The sequence below is a fragment of the Dipodomys merriami genome, unplaced genomic scaffold (assembly GCF_024711535.1).
Source record: "Dipodomys merriami isolate MVZ:Mamm:240054 unplaced genomic scaffold, mDipMer1.0.p SCAF_12, whole genome shotgun sequence".
In the NCBI taxonomy this organism is placed as follows: Eukaryota; Metazoa; Chordata; class Mammalia; order Rodentia; family Heteromyidae; genus Dipodomys; species Dipodomys merriami.
The window spans coordinates 999,981-1,019,996 of NW_027202493.1; the positions used below are offsets into that span (position 1 = coordinate 999,981).

Here is a 20,016-nt window from a genome sequence, read left to right on the forward strand (position 1 = left end):
TGAGATCTGAGGACCGTGGTTCAAAGCCAGCCTGGACAGAAAACTCCATAAAACTCTTATCTCTAATTAACCACTAGAAAACTTGAAATTGGACTGTGGCTCAAGTGGTAGTGTTTGCCTTGAGCTGAAGAGCTAAGGGACAGTGCTCAGGCCCAGAGTTCAAGCTCCATGACCGACAAAAAAGAAAAAGAAAAAAGATAACCAAGTTGCTATCATCACTTCTCATCTCTAGGTATAGACCTGTATAGCCATTTGCCAACTTAGAATTTCCTCTTTATGTCTCAATACTGTACAGATTCAATGTTCCCCATACTAACCCTTCACCTGTATAACACTCCTGTAAAATAGTCACTTAAGGCAGTATTTTCTTTCTTCTGTGTGGCTATGAGAAACCTGAAAGTCAACCTGACACTATGCTGACTTTATGTGCAAGTTTGAATCTATCCCCCATTTGTCTTCATCTCCTTCATCACATTCTAGCCCAAGGTACATCTCTCTTCTGAATTTCTGATAAATTTCTTTCTGACTAATTATCCCTCATCATTCCAGCACCTCCCAATTAATTTTATATTAGCACCCAAAATATTTTCAAAATTTAATCTGATTGTACAATATGAAAGTCTGCTTTGAGGCCTTTGTTGCAATTTTGTTTTCAGGATTAATTAAATTTGTTAGAATTTTGTTTTCAAGGTTAATTAAATTTGTTAGAAATTCGCTGATGGGTTTGTGTGACCCATCCTTATATCACTGTTAGACATAAAATAGCCATTCAGGGCATAAGTGGCTAAGTGGTAGAGTAACACTAGCCTAGAAAAAGCCAAATGAGAGCAAAAGGCCCCAAGTTCACATCCCAGTAAGGGCATAAGAAAAAATAAGACAGTGGGAACACTGCCCCAAAAGAAATGTACTCTTTACCTGATTTTAACTGTAACTTCTCTGTGCGTCACTTTTATAATAACATTAATTTTTTTAAGAAACAGTGTAAAATGGAATATCATTGCATAAAACCAAAGGAGCCATTCAATAAATATCAAATTGGCAAAGTAAGCAAATGCTGTTAGGTTCATATATATAATAAAACAATTGTATACGTGTGTGTATGTGTCCACACACACATATATGTGTACTGGTCCTAGGGCTAAGAATTCAGGGCCTGAGTATTGTCCCTGAGGTTTTTGCTCAAGGACAGCATTCTACTAGTTGAACTACAGTTCCACTTCAGTTTCTTGTGGATTAACTGGATCAAAGCCTAAGCAAGCTTTGATCCACAATTCTCAAATCTCAGCCCCTTGAGGAGCTAGAATTACAGGCATGAGCTACTATACCAGGCTCACCCAGTTTGTTTTATCTTTAGTAAAAATTGACACGTTAGAATCATATATTTATTTATTTATTTATTTGGGTCCGGTCGTGGGGCCTGAACTCTGGGCCTGGGTGCTGTCCCTCAGCTCTTCAGCTCAAGGCTAGCACTCTACCACTTGAGCCACAGTGCCACTTCTGGTTTTTTTTTCCTGCTTATGTGGTGCTGAGGAATCGAACCCAGGGCCTCAAGCATGCAAGGCGAGCGCTCTACCACTGAGCCACCTTCCCAGCCCTAGAATCACATATTTATGGAATACAATGTAATGTTTATATGAGCATAGATGCAACACTGAATAAGTCAAAGCTAATCAACACTGGTCAAAAATACATTTTAGGGCATTTCAAATATAATTTTAGGGATTCTGAAATACATATTAACTATGTCACCATGTTGTGTAATAAGTATACAAAATTATTTCTCTGGTGTAATGGAAGCTTTTACCTTCTGACCATCTTCTCCACATTTTCTATGCCTGAATCCTCTCTTACTATTCTACTCTCCACTATAGATTCCAAAATATAAGTGAAATCATGCAATGTTTGTATTTCTGTGCCTGGATTATTTCACTAAGCATAATATCCTACGGATTCATTCATGTTGTTTCAAATAACAGGATTTCCTTCGTTTCAAAGACAAAATGGTATGCCATTGTATAAATACAACACACTTTCTTTATTCCATCATCCACTGATGATATAGTTGATTCTTTATCTTGGTGTTATAAATGTAAATTCGTTTGTCTCTTCTACATACTGATTTTACTTCCTTTGGCTGTATATGCTCCATGATGGTATTGCTGGTCAAGTGAAACTTCATTTTTCTTTTTTTGGTACTGAGGATCGAACCCAGAACAGTTGAACTTGCTAGGCAAGTATTTTGCCACTGAGCTACATGCCAGCCCAAAATTTCATTTTTTTAATATAATTTTGTTATTATTAAGGTGTTATACAGAATAGTTATCCTTTCATACATCAGGTAATGAGTAAATTTCTCTTTTGGACAATGTCACCCCTTCTTTGCTTTCCCCCAGTTTTCCCCTCCTGTCCCAGGCGACAAGCTGCATAGTTCACTTTCCACATAATGTATACTATTCAGTATATATGATTGCATTTGTTCACTTTTCCTCCCTCTCATTCTGTTCTTCCCTTTATCCTCCACTAAAGAGACAAAAAAAGAAAGGCAAAAACAAACACCACTATCACCACCAACAACAATAAAAAAAATTCTACATTTCCATTTCCTGGAATTTAGTAAAACTTCATCTTTTAATTGTATCCATATTATTTGCATTAATGACTAAACAAATTTGCATCCACCTGAACAGTATACAAGTATATCTTTACTGAAACTTATCCTTTTATAATAACCATTCTATAAGGTGGTATGTCATTGTGGTTTTAAGTCGCATGTGATTTGGACATTTTTATATACACATTGGACATTTGTTTTGAGAAACATCTATTCTTAAATGGAGTTGCTTTCTTAATTTGGTTCCTTATATATTCTGGATATTATCTCCTTATCGAAGTATGCCTTGCAAATATTTTTTTTCCCCAGTCTATAAGTTTTTTTTTTTTTCCCCACTGTGATCTTTTGCTATGCAGAAGCTTTGTAGCTAGATGTAATCCTATCTGTCTAATTTTGTTTTGGTTGCTTTGAGTTTTGGGGGGTCAGATCCAAAATATCATTACCTAAAGCCATGTCATATCATTTTATCTGTTTTCTTCCAGTACTTTTACAGTTTCAAATCTTCTGATTAGGTCTTCAATCATTCTACTATGAGTTGATTTGTGCAGATGGTAGGAGACAATTATCCAATTTCAGTATACTAGATGTGGATATCTAGTTTTCTTAGCACTCTTTACTGAAGACTGCTCATTCTCCACTATGTGATCTAGATACACTTGTGGAAAATAAACTAAATGTAGATGTGCAAGTACATGCCTCGGCTTGTTTCTGTTCCAAAGGAATGCCGTCATTTTTTATGCCAGTACCATGTGCTTCAATTACTACAGTTTGGAATCAGGTAGTGTGATCCTTCCAGCTTGTTCTTACTCATGATTGTCTTTCCTCTTCAGAAGTTCTTTGTGGTGCTATGACTTCTAGAATTTTTTTCCTGTTTCTGTGAAAATGGCATTGGAGCTTTACTAAGTATAACACTAAATCTAGAGATTGTTTGGGGACAATCTTCAAAGGATATCCTAACTACCAATTCCTCCAAACTATGAATGCGATGTGTCTTTTATTTGTTCATTGTTTAACTTCTTTCTGGTATATTTTATAGTTTTACAAGGTACAAATCTTTCATCTACTTGGCTAACAGGAGGTTTTTAGTGGGCTTTATTTTTTGATGTTTCTGTTTTGTCTCCTGATTTCTTTTTTAGGAAACTCATGTTACTGCATAAAAATTCTACTTATTTCTATGCTGATTTTGTGTTCTGCAACTTTCCTGAACTAATTTTTTAGTTCTAACAGTTCTTTGTACAGTCTTTCCTGAACTAATTTTTTAGTTCTAACAGTTCTTTGTACAGTCTTTCTATATATAATATCAGATCATTAGCAAACAGCAACAACTTCACTTCATTTACTATTCCGTGCTTTTTGCTTGTATTTCTCATCGATTATCTAACCAGAACTTCTGGTACTAGATACAGCAAAATTAGGTATCTTTTCTGGTTTCTACAAGTAACTGAATTTTTATTCACACTTACTTAGGCCAAAAATTCATTTTTTGACACATAACTGGAAAACTCAGTTAGGCCAACACATCTACAGACAGTTTTTATTAAGGAATGCAGTGAAGGGCTGTGCACATGGTTAAATGGTAAAGCACTTGTAAGTATGAGGCCCTATCTGAGTTCAATCCTCAGTATTAAAAAAAAAAAAAAAAGAGTCAAGCTGGGCGCTCGTGGCTCACACCTGTAATCCTACTCAGGAGGCTGAGATATAAGGATCGCATTCAAACAAAGCCAGCCCGGGCAGGAAAGTCCGTGAAAGTCTTATCTCCAATAAACCACCAGGAAACTGGAAGTGGTGCTGTGGCTCAAATGGTAGAGCACTTGCCTTGAGCTGAAGAGCTAAGGGACAGCATCCAGGCCCAGAGTTCAAGCCCCATAATTGACCAAAAAAAAAAAAAAGAAAAGAAAAAAAGTCAGGAAGGGAGAAAGGGAAGAAAAGAGAAAGGATAAAGGAAAAAAGGAAAAATGAAATTCAGTAAAACTCTCTTGACCAATAGAAAGCTAAAATTACATTAGAAAGCCTCTCAAAAGTGACCATAAAAAATACTGATGACTAGTGGGTGGCTCATGCCTGTAATCCTAGCTACTCACAAAGCTGAGATCTAAGGATGGAGCTAGCCAAGGCAGAAAAGTTCCCGTGAGATACTTACCTCCAATTAACCACTCAAAAATCAGAAGTGGCTCCTGTGGCTCAAGTGCTAGAGCACTAGCCTTAAATAAAAGAGGCTCAGGGATAGTGCTCAGGCTCTGAGTTCAAGCCCTACAATTGACCAAAAAAACAAACAAAAAAAGCTGATGACTCAAATTGTAATCCTAGTAACTCAGGATGCTGAAATCTGAGGATTGCAGTTCAAAGCCAACTGGAACAGAAAAAGTCATGAGATTCTATCTTCAATTAATTAGCAAAAATATTTAAAAAGTTGGAGGTAGAACTGTGACTTAGTGGTAGACCTCCAGTCTTGAGCAAAAATCTAGAAGAAGAATGCTTCCTGGCCCTGAGTTCAAGTCCCAGTTCTGGCATAAAAAGGGAGAGCTTTTCTAAAACTCAAGTTGACCAAGGTTTTAGATGAATCTTTTTGAGTTCTATTTAAAAAAAAAAAAAAATCTGCCATGTACAATGACTCAAGCCTAGAATTTTATCTACTTGGAAGAAGATCAGTAGGTTCATACTTTCAGGCCAATCAGGATATAAAAAAGTTCACAAGACTCAACTGCAACCAATGGCTGGATACAGTGGAATGTACCTGTTACTCCAACTACAGCAAAGTCACAAGTAGGAGGACAGTAGTCTAGGCCAACCTGGACATAAAAGCAAAAACTTAACTTAAAAATAACTAAGGTAAGCCGGGCGCTGGTGGCTCACGCCTGTAATCCTAGCTACTCAGGAGGCTGAGATCTGAGGATCGCGGTTCAAAGCCAGCCCGGGCAGGAGAGACCGTGAGACTCCTATCTCCAATAAACCACCAGAAAACCGGAAGTGGCGCTGTAGCTCAAGTGGTAGAGTGCTCGCCTTGAGCTGAAGAGCTGAGGGACAGCTCCCAGGCCCAGAGTTCAAGCCCCACGACCGACAAAAAAAAAAAAAAAAAAAAAAAAAAAATAACTAAGGTAATCCTAGCTACTCAGGAGGCTGAGATCTGAGGATCACGATTCAAAGCCAGCCCGAGCAGGAAATTCTGTGAGACTCTTATCTCCAATAAACTACTAGAAAACTGTAAGTGCCGCTGTGGCTCAAGCGGTAGAGCACTTGCCTTGAGCTGAAGAGCACAGGGACAGCACCCAGGCCCAGAGTTCAAGCCCCACTACCAAAAAAAAAAAAAAAAAAAAATCTAAGGTAAGCTGGATGCCGATGGCTTACTTCTGTAATCCTAGCTTGTCAGGAGGGTGTGATCTGAGGATTGCAGTTCAAAGCCAGCCAGAGCAGGAAAGTGTGTCTTCAATTAACGACCAGAAAACTGGAAGTGGCACTATGGCTCAAAGCAGTAGAGTACTAGCTTTAAGCAAAAAAGCTCAGAGACAGCAGCCAGGCCCTTAGTTCAAGTCCCACAACCAACAACAACAACAAAAAACAAACAAAAAAATGGAGGCATAAAAGTTCCTAGCAACATGGCTCAGTTTGATAAGAGCACCTACCTCGCAAGATAAGAGTACCTACCCTGCAATCATGAGGTCCTGAGTCCAATCCTCAATACCACCCCACACACACACACACTCACACCATTATATGCCTAAGAGAGATATGTTATGAATGTTGTTACAGAAGAAAGTGAAAATAGGCTATATGAGTCTCCAATTCTAAAGACATAGAGACAGATTCTGGGAAACACAGGCATTACAGCTGTTTCTCAGATGTGCAACTACCTAAGAAACTGTAAGGTATGCAATTCCATGATTACAATCATGTTAATAGATCACATGACTCAATCAAAAGCTATGCTTTTTTCTACTTACTAGGACATAACAGTAAAAACAAACAACAATCTCCCTATGTGAAACTCAAATATTTACCCTGTGTGTGTGTGTGTGTGAGAGAGAGAGAAAGAGAGAGAGAGAGAGAGAGAGAAAGAGAGAGAGAAAGAGAGAAAGAGAGAGAGAGAGAGAGAGAGTGTGTGTGTGTGTAAATTTCCAGGGGCAGAAAGGGATATAAATGGCCAACCAAATATTATTTATCAGACTATGCTATGCTACATAATTTGAAGAATAACATAAAAGGTTAAGGAGATAATAGGAGAGTGGTTATTGTTATTTTACATGAGTAGTTAGGGAAAGCCTCATGGTCAACACAACCATATTTGAACAAAATCTCAGAGAGAAGATTCTCAGACTGAACTACGATGGTAACAATTATGATTCAAGTATTTAACAATTATATTCCTAATTAAACTCTCAACCAGACAACCAATAGCTAAGTATAAAAGTATAAGATAAAAAGTATAACAAATATTTACATGAAACTTGTACATACTAAAATCACCATTACTGCATACAGTTCTTATTCTACTATATACAAGTTTCATGTAAATATTTGTTATACTTTTTATCTGAAACATCCCACAAATATCCATGTATTAACAGCTTGATTTCCAACTCATGTTGCTTTTGGGAGACAGTAAAACCTTCATGAAATGGAGCCTACTAGGATGCTTGTCCTGAAACTACATATTGGGACCGACTGTTTCCTGTGTTTTACTTCCCAGTTACCATGAAGTGAGTTGTTTTTCCACCACATCTTCCCACCATGATGTGCTGCCCTGACATAGGCCCAACAGAAATGAGACAGCTGATTATGAACTATAACTCTCAAATCTATGAAAGACAATAAACCTTCATTTTTTTGTTGGTCGTGGTGCTTGAACTCTTAGCTTGGGTGCTGTCTCTCAGCTCTTCAGCTCAAGGCCAGAGCTCTACCACTTGAGCCACAGTACCACTTCCGGTTTTCTGGTAGTTTACTGGAGATAGAGTCTCATGGACTTTCCTGCCTATGCTAGTTTTAAACTGTGAGCCTCAGATCTCAGCCTCCTGAGTAGCTAGAATTACCGGCTCCTGGCTTAAATCTTCATTCTTATAAACAGATTGAGGTATTTTGTTACAGTGATAGAAGGATATACTTTGACAAAACCCATTATCTTCAATTTAATAAGAATCTATCTATCTATCTGTCTGTCTGTCTGTCTATCTACACACACACACACACACACACACACACACACACACACACACACACACACACACACACACACACACACACACACACACATTTTCCCCTTACATCTTTTGAAGAACCTGGGCCATCACAACCCCATTCGTTAAATCTTCCACAGTCTGGCATGGTGCATCCACATTAAATGTCTGGATCTGAAGGGAGAAAAAAAAAAGTATTATTAATTAACGATTTCTTAGGCTTTTGAGTAGTATAATTATCTCATCTTAGAAGTTGGAATACATTTTAAATGAGAAAATAGGAAGGTGTGGCAGTGTACAACTATAATCCCAGTACTCAGGAGACTGAGGCCGGAAGACTGTCAGATCAAGGCCTACTTGGGCTACAGAGCAAAACCCCATTTCAGAACCACCAGCATAACAAATAAATAAAAGTAAATAAAAAGAGCAAATAATTGGCAACATCTCCCTTTATAGGAAATTTCCTGTGGATTATAATTTTTGGTGAGGAAGAAATTGTTGCATAATTCTATTTACATTCTGACAAAATAATAAATAGCACATTGAATCTACCAATGGCTGACAAAGATATAAACAGGGCAAGATAATGTAGACCAAAGGAATGTTCTGGGAGAGAAAAGTCAATCTCTTAATGTGAATAAATGTGTTGCCTTAATCTGCTAGCAGTCATCTTATAACTACTAAACAAAGTGATCAGACAAGTGAGGTCAGTATATTGGAAGGCAGACAGGGGGTGATAGAAAGAACTGGATGCTTGAAGTAAAAACTGAACTATTAAAATTTAAAGCATAGCTGGGTACTGGTGGCTCATGAGGCTGAGATCTGAGGATCACAGTTCCCAGCCTGGGCAGGAGTCTGTGAGACTTTAATGTCCAATTAACCACAAAAAGACAAAGTGCGCTGTGGCTCAAGTGGTAGTGAGCTAGCCCTTAAGCAAAAAATACCTCAAGGGCAGTGCCTACGCCCTGAGTTCAAGCCCCAGGACTGGCATAAATAAACAAATGTGTTCGGCTGGGAAGTTGGCTCAGTGATAGCGTGCTTGCCTTGCATGCATGAGGCCCTGGGTTCAATTCTTCAATACCACATACGCAGATAAAAGCCAGAAGTGGTGCTGTGGTTCATGTGGTAGGGCACTAGCCTTGAGCTGAAGGGGTGAGTGAGGGACAGCACCCAGGCCCAGAGTTCAGCCCCCACCACCAAGGGGGGAGGGGGGAGAAACAAATGTGTTAAAGCCTCCTTTATGTGAGGTTATTCAGAGCCAAAGAATCTTTATATAGATGTCTACAGGCAGAAGTGATTACCTTAGCAGAAGTCATTGTTTAATATGATTAGGTTTGGTATTCAAAATCAATTTTTACTTTAAATAAATACATTCTGAATCAGCACAAAATTTTTTTTTTGGTAACAGGATATAACAGAGAAAATTGATGACATCCAGTAGTCTAATCTGAATTCAGGAGGAGAAAAATCATTGAAAATAGACACAGACTACCCTTACCTAGACCTTTCAGTTTAATGAAACACTATGAGAAGTTGAAAAACAAACACAAAGATTAGAGGTAAGAGTATGTAAATACAATCTAGGAATGAAAAAGCAATCCACTATGGAGGGTGGATTGTATAAAGAAAACAACTGGGAGAGAGCAATGAAAGGAGAGACATGGTTCAAAAAGAATTGTATTCATTGCTCATTACCTGATTCATGGAACTCTGTAACCCCTCTGTATATCAACTCTACAATAACAATAAAAAATAAAGAGATAAAGCAGGGAGAAAAATAAAAGAATGAAAAAATTAAAAAGCATTATCATTCAACTCTCTTAGGATTTTCTCCTAACAATTTTAAGCAGGAAAGTAAGGCCATTTAACTTGAACTACATACAGATAATATTGGCTGAAGTATGAAGAAAGGACTAGAAGGAAAGAGGCAGGATAATATGTATTAACATAGAAGAGTAAAGTAGATAGTGATGTAAAAATACTGAAAATAACATTCAGAACCAGGCACTGTATTCTTAGCTACTTAGGAGGCTGAGATCTGAGGATTGATGTCTGCTGAGGATTAACTGTCCCTCAGCTCTTCAGCTCAAGACTAATGAGCTACCACTTGAGCCATAGCACCACTTTCGGCTTTTTTTCTGCTTATGTAGTGCTGAGGAACCGAACCCAGGGCCTCATGCATGCAAGGTAAGCACTCTAGCACTAAGCCACCTTCCCAGTCCCAGTACAAGACTCTTTATCTCCAATTAACCACTAGAAAGCAAGTAGAGCTATTTCTCAAGTGGTAGAGTCTCAAGTGTGAGTGAAAAAGCTGAGGAAGAAGGCTTGAGTTCAAGCCCCAGTACTAGCACTAAAACAAAACAATGTTCAAGTGAATATCTGACTTTTATTTATAATGAAGAAGAAATGAAAACTGCTGGATCAAATTGTATGCAGTTTAAAGTTCTTGATAAATATTCCCAAACTGCCTTTAAATAAAGGCAGCAGGCTAGCATGTACCTCTCTGTACCATACTAGTCATAGCTTCTTCATATTCTTTTTTTTTTTTTTTTTTTTTTTTGTCCGGTCGTGGGGCCCGAACTCTGGGCCTGGGCGCTGTCCCTCAGCTCTTCAGCTCAAGGCTAGCGCTCTACCACTTGAGCCATAGCGCCACTTCCGGCTTTTTTCATTTTGCTTATGTGGTGCTGAGGAATCGAACCCAGGGCCTCAGGCATGCAAGGCAAGCGCTCTACCACTGAGCCACCTTCCCAGCCCAGCTTCTTCATATTCTTATGGGTAATGATGGTTATGGAGGCAGAGGCCAAAAAAAAATATCTTATAGATCTTCATAGAAGGTAATTTTTATTAAGATATATATTTGGGAGAGGCGTTGAGGTTCTAATCAATTACACAGAAAGTTTCAGTAAAATATTAAGCCAGTGAACTTTGTTTGCGTCTCAGCTACTCAGGATGCTGAGGTTAAGACAATTACAAATTTGGAAATAATCAACATCTGTACTGAGTTGGAACTTCACACTAACTACAGTTTGTCTCTTCACTGGTAATATGTTAATCATAATGAAGTAGGGAAGTCAGGTCTGGCTGGCGCCATATTGGCCACATGGTGGATCTTAGGGTCTGGCATCTTGTCTTCATGCTGGGGGAAGGAAACCCCCTGCCCATCACACCTGCTTCCTAGGTGATTGGAGTGCCTGGATCCCTGGAGGCAAGAGTGGGCACTTGGCTGATAGGTTACTGAATCTGTCAGTCCAGTCCTCAGGACTTTACTGAATCTGTCAGTCCAGTCCCCAGGACAGGGAATTTCCTGTGGATCTGCCCCCTGTGCCAACCTATTTAGGCAGGGACCAGACTAGCTGCCATCACGCCATGTCACGTGTGTCTCTGTGATCATGTGCAGTGTCCTTTCTCCTGGCTCTTCTCCAGTCATCATGGTGTCCCAATTCAGCTTCCACTGGAGCTGAATTGGGTTGTTAGCATTGTTTTTGTTCTTTCTTTCCACTTTAGCCTGTTTCCTAGCTGTGTTGTGTGTATTTGCGTGCTGTAGGCCATTGTAACGACTGGCTGCCTGCAGCCTGTTAACTGTATGATAAAGACTCAAAATGTGGCTCCTGGCATGATTCACCTTACAACAATGTAAAAAGAAATAAGTACTCTTCATTTGAGAGTTGCCAAAATTGCTAATTTAAAATATGCCTTTCATGTAGGTTTCTAAAGGAAAAAGTGAAACAGCAGTGAAGGCTACATCTCATTTATCTCTTTATCACAATACTTTATACACAATACTTACAACAATAAGTTCAAGGTGAATACTGCTTCAAATATAATGACTTAATTCTAATCCCTAGTTTTCTAATTTGGAATGAAACTTTGTATATTTCATCTCATCTCTATTTTTAAATTTTTTACAATGATATTCCCAAGACACTATGTTGGAAATGAAGTTTACAACTTGGGAGGACAGAGGGAGGTGGGGGAGGGAAGAGATAGTAGGAGAAAAACAAAGGAGGGGGTAACAACGCTCCATAAGAAATGTACTCATTACCTTACTTATGTAACTGTAACGCCTCTGTACAGCATCTTTACAATAAAACTTTAATATTATTATTATATATTTGTACAAAGGGGTTACAATTCCGTAAGTGAAGTTATGAGTACAATACATCTTGGTCAATGTCACCCTTTTATTTGTTCTTCCCCATTATCTTATCTCTTTTCTTTTTTTTTTTTAATTGTAAAGATACTGTACAGAGGGGTTACAGTTACCTGAGTAAGGTAATGAGTACATTTCCTATCAAGCATTGTTACCCCCTCCTTCGTTTTTCCCCTACCATCCCTTCCCTCCCCCACCCCATCTTATCTCTCTTAACACTAATTTTTCCATGTAAAAGTTGGAAAAAATCTGCTGGGTGCTGGTGACTCACCTGTAATCCTAGCTACTCGGAAGGCTGAGATCTGAGGATCACAGTTCAAAGCCAGCCTGGGCAGGAAAGTCCATGAGATTTTTTTTTTTTTTTTTTTTTTTTTGGTACTGGGGATTGAACCCAGGACATTGCACTTGCTAGGCAAGCGCTTTGCCACTGAGCTATATCCCAGCCCAGTCCATGAGATTTTTATCTCCAATAAACTACCAGAAAACCAGAAGTAGCACCGTGGCTCATGTGGTAGAGCACTTGCCTTAAGCTGAAGAACTCAGAAACAGCACCTAGGCTCAGAATCCAAGCCCTATGACAGACCAAAAAAAGTTGGAAAAATCTATCTTATGGAGGGAGGGGTGTGGGGCGTAAATGAGTGAGAAAATAAGTGCATATTAGGTATTCCAAACGTCTTATGTCCCCAACCCAGGGTATAAAAAATAAGAATCATCTGGAAAGTATTCACTTTGAAAATACATATTTTTTTAACTCTATCCACAGAACTAATCTGTGTGTGTAGAAACCTGGAAATCTATTTTTAATAAGTTCATCATTAATTCTTACATAACTGAACACCGGTTTCAATTAGAAACCCTTGGATCTAAATTAAAACAAATATAATTGATGTAAGACTGTCCCCCATCAATGCTAAGGTGCTGGGGATAGAACCTTTGTACATGCTACAAAAATCACTCTACCACTGAACTACATCCCCACTTGGTATACAAGAATAGAAACTTCCTCTCACCAGAAAAATTAAATCAAACATTATTTATTTATTCATTCATTCATTTGGTGCTGGTCTGGGGCTTGAACTTAGTGCCTAGACTCTGTCCTTGAGCTTTTTTGTTGTTCAAGGGTAGTGCTCCACACACTTTCCTGCCTAGACTAGCTTGGAATTGCAGTCGTCAGACCTTAGACTCCTGAGTAGTTAGGATTAAAGACATGAGCCACCAGTGCCCAGCCAAGAAAAGTAATTTTAAAGAGCAATTTAGTCCTAAGATTTGATCTGTATTTTCTTCAAGGACTCACAAAAAGCTAAACTTTCATTTTAATTTTTAAGATGTGGTTTTTAAACAATTGTTTTCTTTCTTTCGGCCCTTCAAGTACATAGGTACTCATGAGGGCTAAGAAATGTCAGTTCTCACTTTGAAAAGCTAAGCAGCTATCAAAATTTATACTTACTGAGTTTCTTTTTCGGGTGACAAAAATGTTCTTGTTATTAGATAATGGTGATGAAAACATAACCATGTGACTACTGAAAAATGATTTGTACACTTTAGCAGGATGAAGTTCATGGTTTGTGAATTATAACATGATTTAAAAAAAAAAAATCACCTAGGGCTGGGAATGTGGCTTAGTGGTAGGAGTGCTTGCCTAGCATGCATGAAGTCCTGGGTTTGATTCCTGAGTACCACACAAACAGAAAAGCCAGAAGTGGCATTGTGGCTCAAGTGGTAGAGGGCTAGCCTGGAGCAAAAGAAGCTCAGGGACAGTGCCCAGGCCCTGAGTTCAAACCCAAGACTGGCAAAAACAAATAAGCAAATAAACAAAATCACCTAATAGTTCTCTGTGCTAACATCTATGCGGTATTTTAATTAGCTGGTCTATTAGACCAAACAATTAGAATAAATTACAGTAAATAAAATTAGAATTAGAATCAATAAAAATTAGAATAAAAGGAACTCAAAAGATTAAATTCCCAAAGAATCAATAATCCACTCAATAAATGGGCAAAGGAGCTGAAGATACTTTTTTTTGAAAGAGAAAGACAAATGGCCAATAAATACATGAAAATATGTTCAACATTCCTGACCATAAAGAGAATGAAAATCTAAACAACACTGAGATCCCATCTTATTTCTGTCAGAATGGCTACCATCAAGAAAACAAACTTGGCACCTATAATCCTAGCTACTCATGAGACTGAGATCTGAGGATCACAGTTCAAAGCCAGCTTGCATAGCCAGCCTGTGATTCTTATCTCCAATTAACGACCAAAAAGATGAAAGTGGAGCTGAGGCTCAAGTGGTAACATACTAGCCTTTAGCAAAAAAAAAGCTCAGGAACAGCACCCATGCCATAAATTCAAGTCCTAGTACTAGCACAAAGACAAACAAAAGCTAGAACTATCCTATGATCCAGGACTATCGCTCTTGGGCATTTATCCAAAAGAATGTAAGTCATGATATAATAGTGGCATCTGTCCATCCATGTTCACAGCACATTTCTCATAATAGCCAAAGTATGGATACAGCTCAGATACTCCACAACTAAAAAATGGATCAAGAAAATATTCCATTCACACAATGGAATATTATTGAGCCATAAAGAATGATTACCATTTCACTGGAAACAAATAGACTTGGAAAATATCCTACTAAGCAAAAAATAAGATGTAAAAAGTCACATGTTATTTCATGTAAACAAACACAGGAATGTACATGTGTCTGTATATATGACCAACCTGGTTAAAATATAACACCATGGCAAAACCTCTTTAAACAATTAACATGCAGTTTAATAAAATTAATATTAGGAAGTTGAAACATGTCTGGACTGGGGTGTGGGTACTAGTAGGAAGGGGTTAAACAAATGGAGAGGGTGAATATAGTCACAATAATATGCATGTGTTAAAATGGAACCAGGGAACTCTCATGCTGGTTTGGGAAGGGGGAGGAGGGAGAATGATGGACAGGGTAACTGATCAAGATACACTGTGTACATAAATGGAAATCATTAAATGAAACACTCTTGCACAACTAATTGTTAGAGCAATGGATAACAATGATGTTTTGGTGGAACTGGGGTTTGAATTCAGGGACTTGTAATTGTTAGGCAGGTGTTCAACTACTTTTTGCTTTATTTTTGCAATAGGATCTTCAGTTTATGCCTAGAGCTGGCCTCAAACCACAATTCTCCCAAGTAAGGTATAGGCCATCATGCTCGGCATAGAATTGTTCCCCAGACATCACATCACCTGGGAACTTGTTAGCAATGCAAAACTCAGGTCCTGCCCCAGACCTACACAATCAGAAACTCTGAGCCTGGGGTCCAGCAAAGAACATTTTAGCAAAATCTCCAGGTGATGATGCAATGTATGAGAACCATAACCTTAGTGTTAAGTATTAACTGCAATCAAAAAACAAAGGTCTAGCCGGACACCAGTGGATCACACCTGTAATCCTAGCTATTCAGGAGGCTGAGATCTGAGGATTGAGGTTCAAAGCCAGCCCAGGCAGGAAAGTCCGTGAGACTCTTATCTCCAATAACCACTAGAAAACAGGAAGTGGCGCTGTGGCTCAAGTGGTAGAGTGTTAGCCTTGAGCTGAAGAGCGCAAAAACAGCGCCCAAGCCCAGAGTTCAAGCCCCACGACTGACAAAAAAACAAAAAAACAAAGGTCTGACAAGAAACAAAATCTAACTGACAGTCTGAGACTGGAAATGTTACTACGAACCACCATGATCTTCTATTTTGCTTTGTGTACTTTAAACCTTTGTACACTAGAGACTTACTCTTCTATGAGGGGATCAAATTTGTTGGTTAGAATGCAGTTACACAGGAGAGAAAATGGAATGGAGAAGATACCTGCATAATTATGCCCTTCTAAGCATTTTATAGGTTTCTAAATAAGTAATATGGAAAAAAGTATATTTTATAGGTGCTGGATTTCCTATAAATTCATTAACACTATAATAAATGAAGAATGAGTGCCTGGCAAAGAGCTGTATTTTTCTTGAGATTCATTTGCAGATCAAGAAATTTGGGTTGACACATGAAATAGGTGAGTTATTTTTTCCATTATGTAGGAATATCTTTTGACTTAAAGAGATGGGAAATATAATGGAAACTTTTAAGCACATCCTGATGAACTTGCTTACTGCATAAACAGATTTGATGATTACGCTTAAAAATGTTTTTCATTGCTGGAGGGTACTTTGTCTTTCATAAGTACTCCTCTTCCAACAAAAAGTACTCTCTAATACAATGGCAATTTAGTCAGCATTAGGAACAAGAGGACTTTATTCTGCTTAACTAAAAGTCACCTCTCTTTACATATCTGAGCTATTATTATTTTTAACCATCTCTAGTGGAAGAGTTTCAAAAATTTGCTATATACATCTTCTTTTATTTGATACTTAGGACCAATGGTATAATCTTCCATAACTAAACATGGAGACTAAAGATAAATACAAGACTTTCAGTTCTTGTTCGGGTCTTGTCTATTACTGGCAGCTGCCTGTCTTCTGTTGAGTGCTGCATCATTTTCTAACCTAATGTGCTAAACACCCCCCCCCACACACACACACACATACACACACACACAAAGCTGACTAGAAGTTTACTTAAAATATAATAAATGATTCTAGTTGAGAATCTTTTCATAGGGAGGATTGTATACATTTTCCTTTACATTTGGTTTTGGAAATGTGTTCTGTATTTATTTGGCCTGTAATATTAACTATAATGTGTAACATTGTTCATATAATTAAAAAAAAGAAAGAGAAACGCTTCCATTAAGCACTCAATATGAGTGATTATTTAAACTCAATCTTACATTGAATGATTCTGATAAACGATGATTTAAAAATCTTACTTTTGTACATCTTCATGTGGATTCTGCCTTCCACACTAATCTCTTTTCCATAAATTTCCCTTGACGAGGTTTCAATAACATTTTAAAAGCCTACATACTGTAGCTGTGGTTCACACCTGTAATCTTTACTACTCAGGAGGATGAGAGCTAGAGGATCAAGGTTTATGGTCAATCTCGGCAGAAAAGTCCTCAGGACTCCATCTTAAAAAACAAGCTGGCTCGGAAGTGGCGCTGTAGCTCAAGTGGTAGAGTGCTCGCCTTGAGCTGAAGAGCTGAGGGACAGCGCCCAGGCCCAGAGTTCAAGCCCCACGACCGACAAAAAAAAAAAAAAAAAAAAAAACAAGCTGGCTTCAGTGACTCATGTCTGGAATCCTAGCTACTCAGGAGGCTGAGATCTGAGGATCGTAGTTCAAAAGCCTGCCTGGACAGGAAAATCCGAGACTCTTATCTACAATTAAAAACAAACAAACAAACAAAAACACCCCAGAAAACCGAAGTGTCACTGTGGCTCAAGTAGTAGATCACTAGTTCTGAGCTGAAGAGCTCAGGAACAGCACCCAGGCCCAGAGTTCAAGCCCCATGATGGACAAAACAAACAAAAAAACAACAAACAGGCTGTTTTCCACTGTCTGGATACAGTGGGGAGCAGTCACAGTGGCTAATAAAGATTCATAGCCACAAACAAACAACAACAAGGCAAACAAAAAAACAGCAAAAAGCTGGGCTGGAGATTGGCTATAGTATTAGAAATCCAGTAGGGCAGCAAGCAGAATAAGGCCTTGAGTTCAACTCAATAGCAAAAAAAAGAAAGAAAGAAAAAGCCCTCTGATACCATATTCCCTGACATCTCTGCAGTTGATGTGGATTACTTGTTTTCCTGAACTGTATTTGACTCTACACATTCTCTTAAGTTGTCTGGTTCTTATTAGAAGCCGTTCAACACTCCTTGTATTTCAATAACATTCAAATATCCACAATACACCTCTATTTCCAAGACTTTTCATCTAGATGTTAAGAATATAGGGCCACTTTATTTGATCAGTTTCTTCTTCGTTTTCTTGTTTCTTTTTTCTACCATTCAAGGAGGCAGTACTTATACAGATCCAGCAAGCAAATCTGAAGATCCTCAGACTTCTGTTTACAATGGCTGTCAAATCTACTCCTTCCACAGATCAAAGACTACTATATAATTCTTCTCTTATCTCTACCCTGTGTAGTCAAATCTTGACCACACTAAAACCGTAGAAAAGCCTGTATCTCCATGAAGTTAGAATTTAGCAATATTAAGAGTTGTATAATTACATATTATTAAACCAAGAATGGCCTAACAAACTGAACAGAGCAAGCTGTATTATTACACACATTATTTCAGTGGTCATATTTGATTCATTGATGTACATGTTATAAAAAGTCTCCAAATAAGTTGGGTGCTCACATCTGTAATCCTAACTACTCAGGAGTCTGAGAACTGAAGATCACGGTTGGGAGCCAACATGGGCAGGAAAGTCTGAGACTCTTTCCTCCAATTAAACACACACACCCATACTCAAAAAAAAGCCGTAAGTGGAGCTGTTGTTCAAGTGGAAGAGCACTAGTCCTGAGCAACAGAGGCCATGGACAGTGCCCAGATCTTGAGTACAAGTCCCCAGAACCCGCACAAAAACAAAACTAACAGAAAAGCTCTATTTTTACCACATTTAAAATGATGTTTCTCAACCTTTTCCGCCAATGTCCCTTGCCAGGAGAGGAGAAATCTGAACCTGTAACCCAAGGCACCTCTAAAACCCAAATGCTATGACAAACTAATTTTACCTTTAAAATTAATAAGAGGCCAAAGTTCTAAGTAGCTCATTAGTAGAGTCCTTCCTAAGCATGCAGGAAACCCTGAGTTAATCTCCAGCATCCCCCCAAAACTAAGCAAATAAAATTAATGTGTCATTGTCGCTCCATAAGACACACTTGTGTTTCTAGAAACGACATTTAACATTGTTTTAGCAATAAGTACCAATGCTCCAATGCTTCTGAAAGGGGCACTTGGTTTATCCCGTTTCTCTGCATGCTTCTATACCTCCCACCTCTAGAGTCTGAACAAGACATAAGAACGGGTTTACTGTCCAGCTCTTGAAGGGACTGATAGAAGCAAGACAGGTGACATGAGAATCCAACATTTACTTGAAATTCGAGAACCTTAATAACCGCTAAATAATTTCAAATTAGAACACCACGACAATGCTTCAAAATGTCACTCAATCTTTTACTAATTCCAAAACCTTCCAGTTTAAAGTTGTTGGTTTTTTTTTAATCATTGATCCCTTTTACATCTCCACGTTGCTTCCTTTCTAATGAACGAAGTGCACTTCCCATTTTAAATACTATTTCACAGGACAGGCACCTCTTCGTATGTATTTTGCTTCCCTAGTCTTCAAAGTGTTGTTTTCTTCTCCAGGGCCAGAGAGCTTAGTCCTTCAGGGACTGCACTCTCCGGATCGTGAACATTACAACAAAGGCAAGGAGGCGTCGTAACCAGGGGTCCCGAGTGCCTCTACCGGCGGCGCCCGGACACGGGACAAGCGACGCTGTGATGTCGCTGGAAGCTCGGAAGCGAAGCGCCAGCGCCTCACCGGCTGCAAACAACAGTCCTAATTACAGTGTCGCAGGTAACCCATCATTAGCCTCCAGCAGTCAGGGGTCCACTCGGGGAACAACCCACACCGCAAGGCCGGCAAGTTCCCCTCGAACCCTGAACCGGCCTGAGTTCCGGCCGCCCTCCGCTGGCTCGGGGCCGGCCCCGGGCGTGGACGCGGCCCGCTCAGCGCCCGCGGCTCAGACAGCCCCAGGCCCCGGATGTGACGGCACCGCCGCCCCAGGCGCTTGTCCTCCGGACCAGGGTGGGGTGTCCCGGAAAAGCGGCCTGGGGGAGGGGGGCTGTTCTTCCCACCGAGCAGCCGGTCACCACGTACCCAAGTAAGCAGGCTCTCGCACAGCTCCACCCGCTCCACCGACTCCACGTTGAACATCTTTCTCGCGGGGGTTCTGCAGCGTCTCTTCGCCCAGCCAGAAACCGCGCGCTCGGCCTGAGGGCGAGTCCGCAGGTCCGGCAGCCGACCGGCTTCTGGCTCACTGTTTCTCAGGCCCGACTGCCGCCGCCGCCGCCGCCTCTGGCCCTGGCCCTGGCAGCAGCTCTCGCACCGTCACCCCGACGCCCCTCCTTCTCGCACTCAGGCCCT

At 39.5% G+C, this 20,016-nt stretch overlaps 2 protein-coding genes across 2 annotated transcripts in view; one reads left to right on the forward strand and one right to left on the reverse strand.

Moving 5' to 3' along the window:
- The window catches only part of Hook3 (hook microtubule tethering protein 3), a 152,699-nt gene extending 132,691 nt beyond the window's left edge, over window positions 1-20,008 (reverse strand). The window contains exons 1-2 of the mRNA XM_070016050.1: window positions 19,750-20,008; window positions 7,868-7,953 (exon numbers count right to left, since the gene is read on the reverse strand). Coding sequence (XP_069872151.1) covers window positions 7,868-7,953; window positions 19,750-19,806 — 143 coding nt within the window. The 5' untranslated portion in view covers window positions 19,807-20,008. The remainder of the gene's footprint in view (window positions 1-7,867; window positions 7,954-19,749) is intronic.
- Rnf170 (ring finger protein 170) overlaps window positions 19,705-20,016 on the forward strand; it is a 29,585-nt gene continuing 29,273 nt past the window's right edge. The window contains exon 1 of the mRNA XM_070016052.1: window positions 19,705-19,753. The gene's annotated coding sequence lies outside the window, so the exon portion shown is untranslated. The remainder of the gene's footprint in view (window positions 19,754-20,016) is intronic.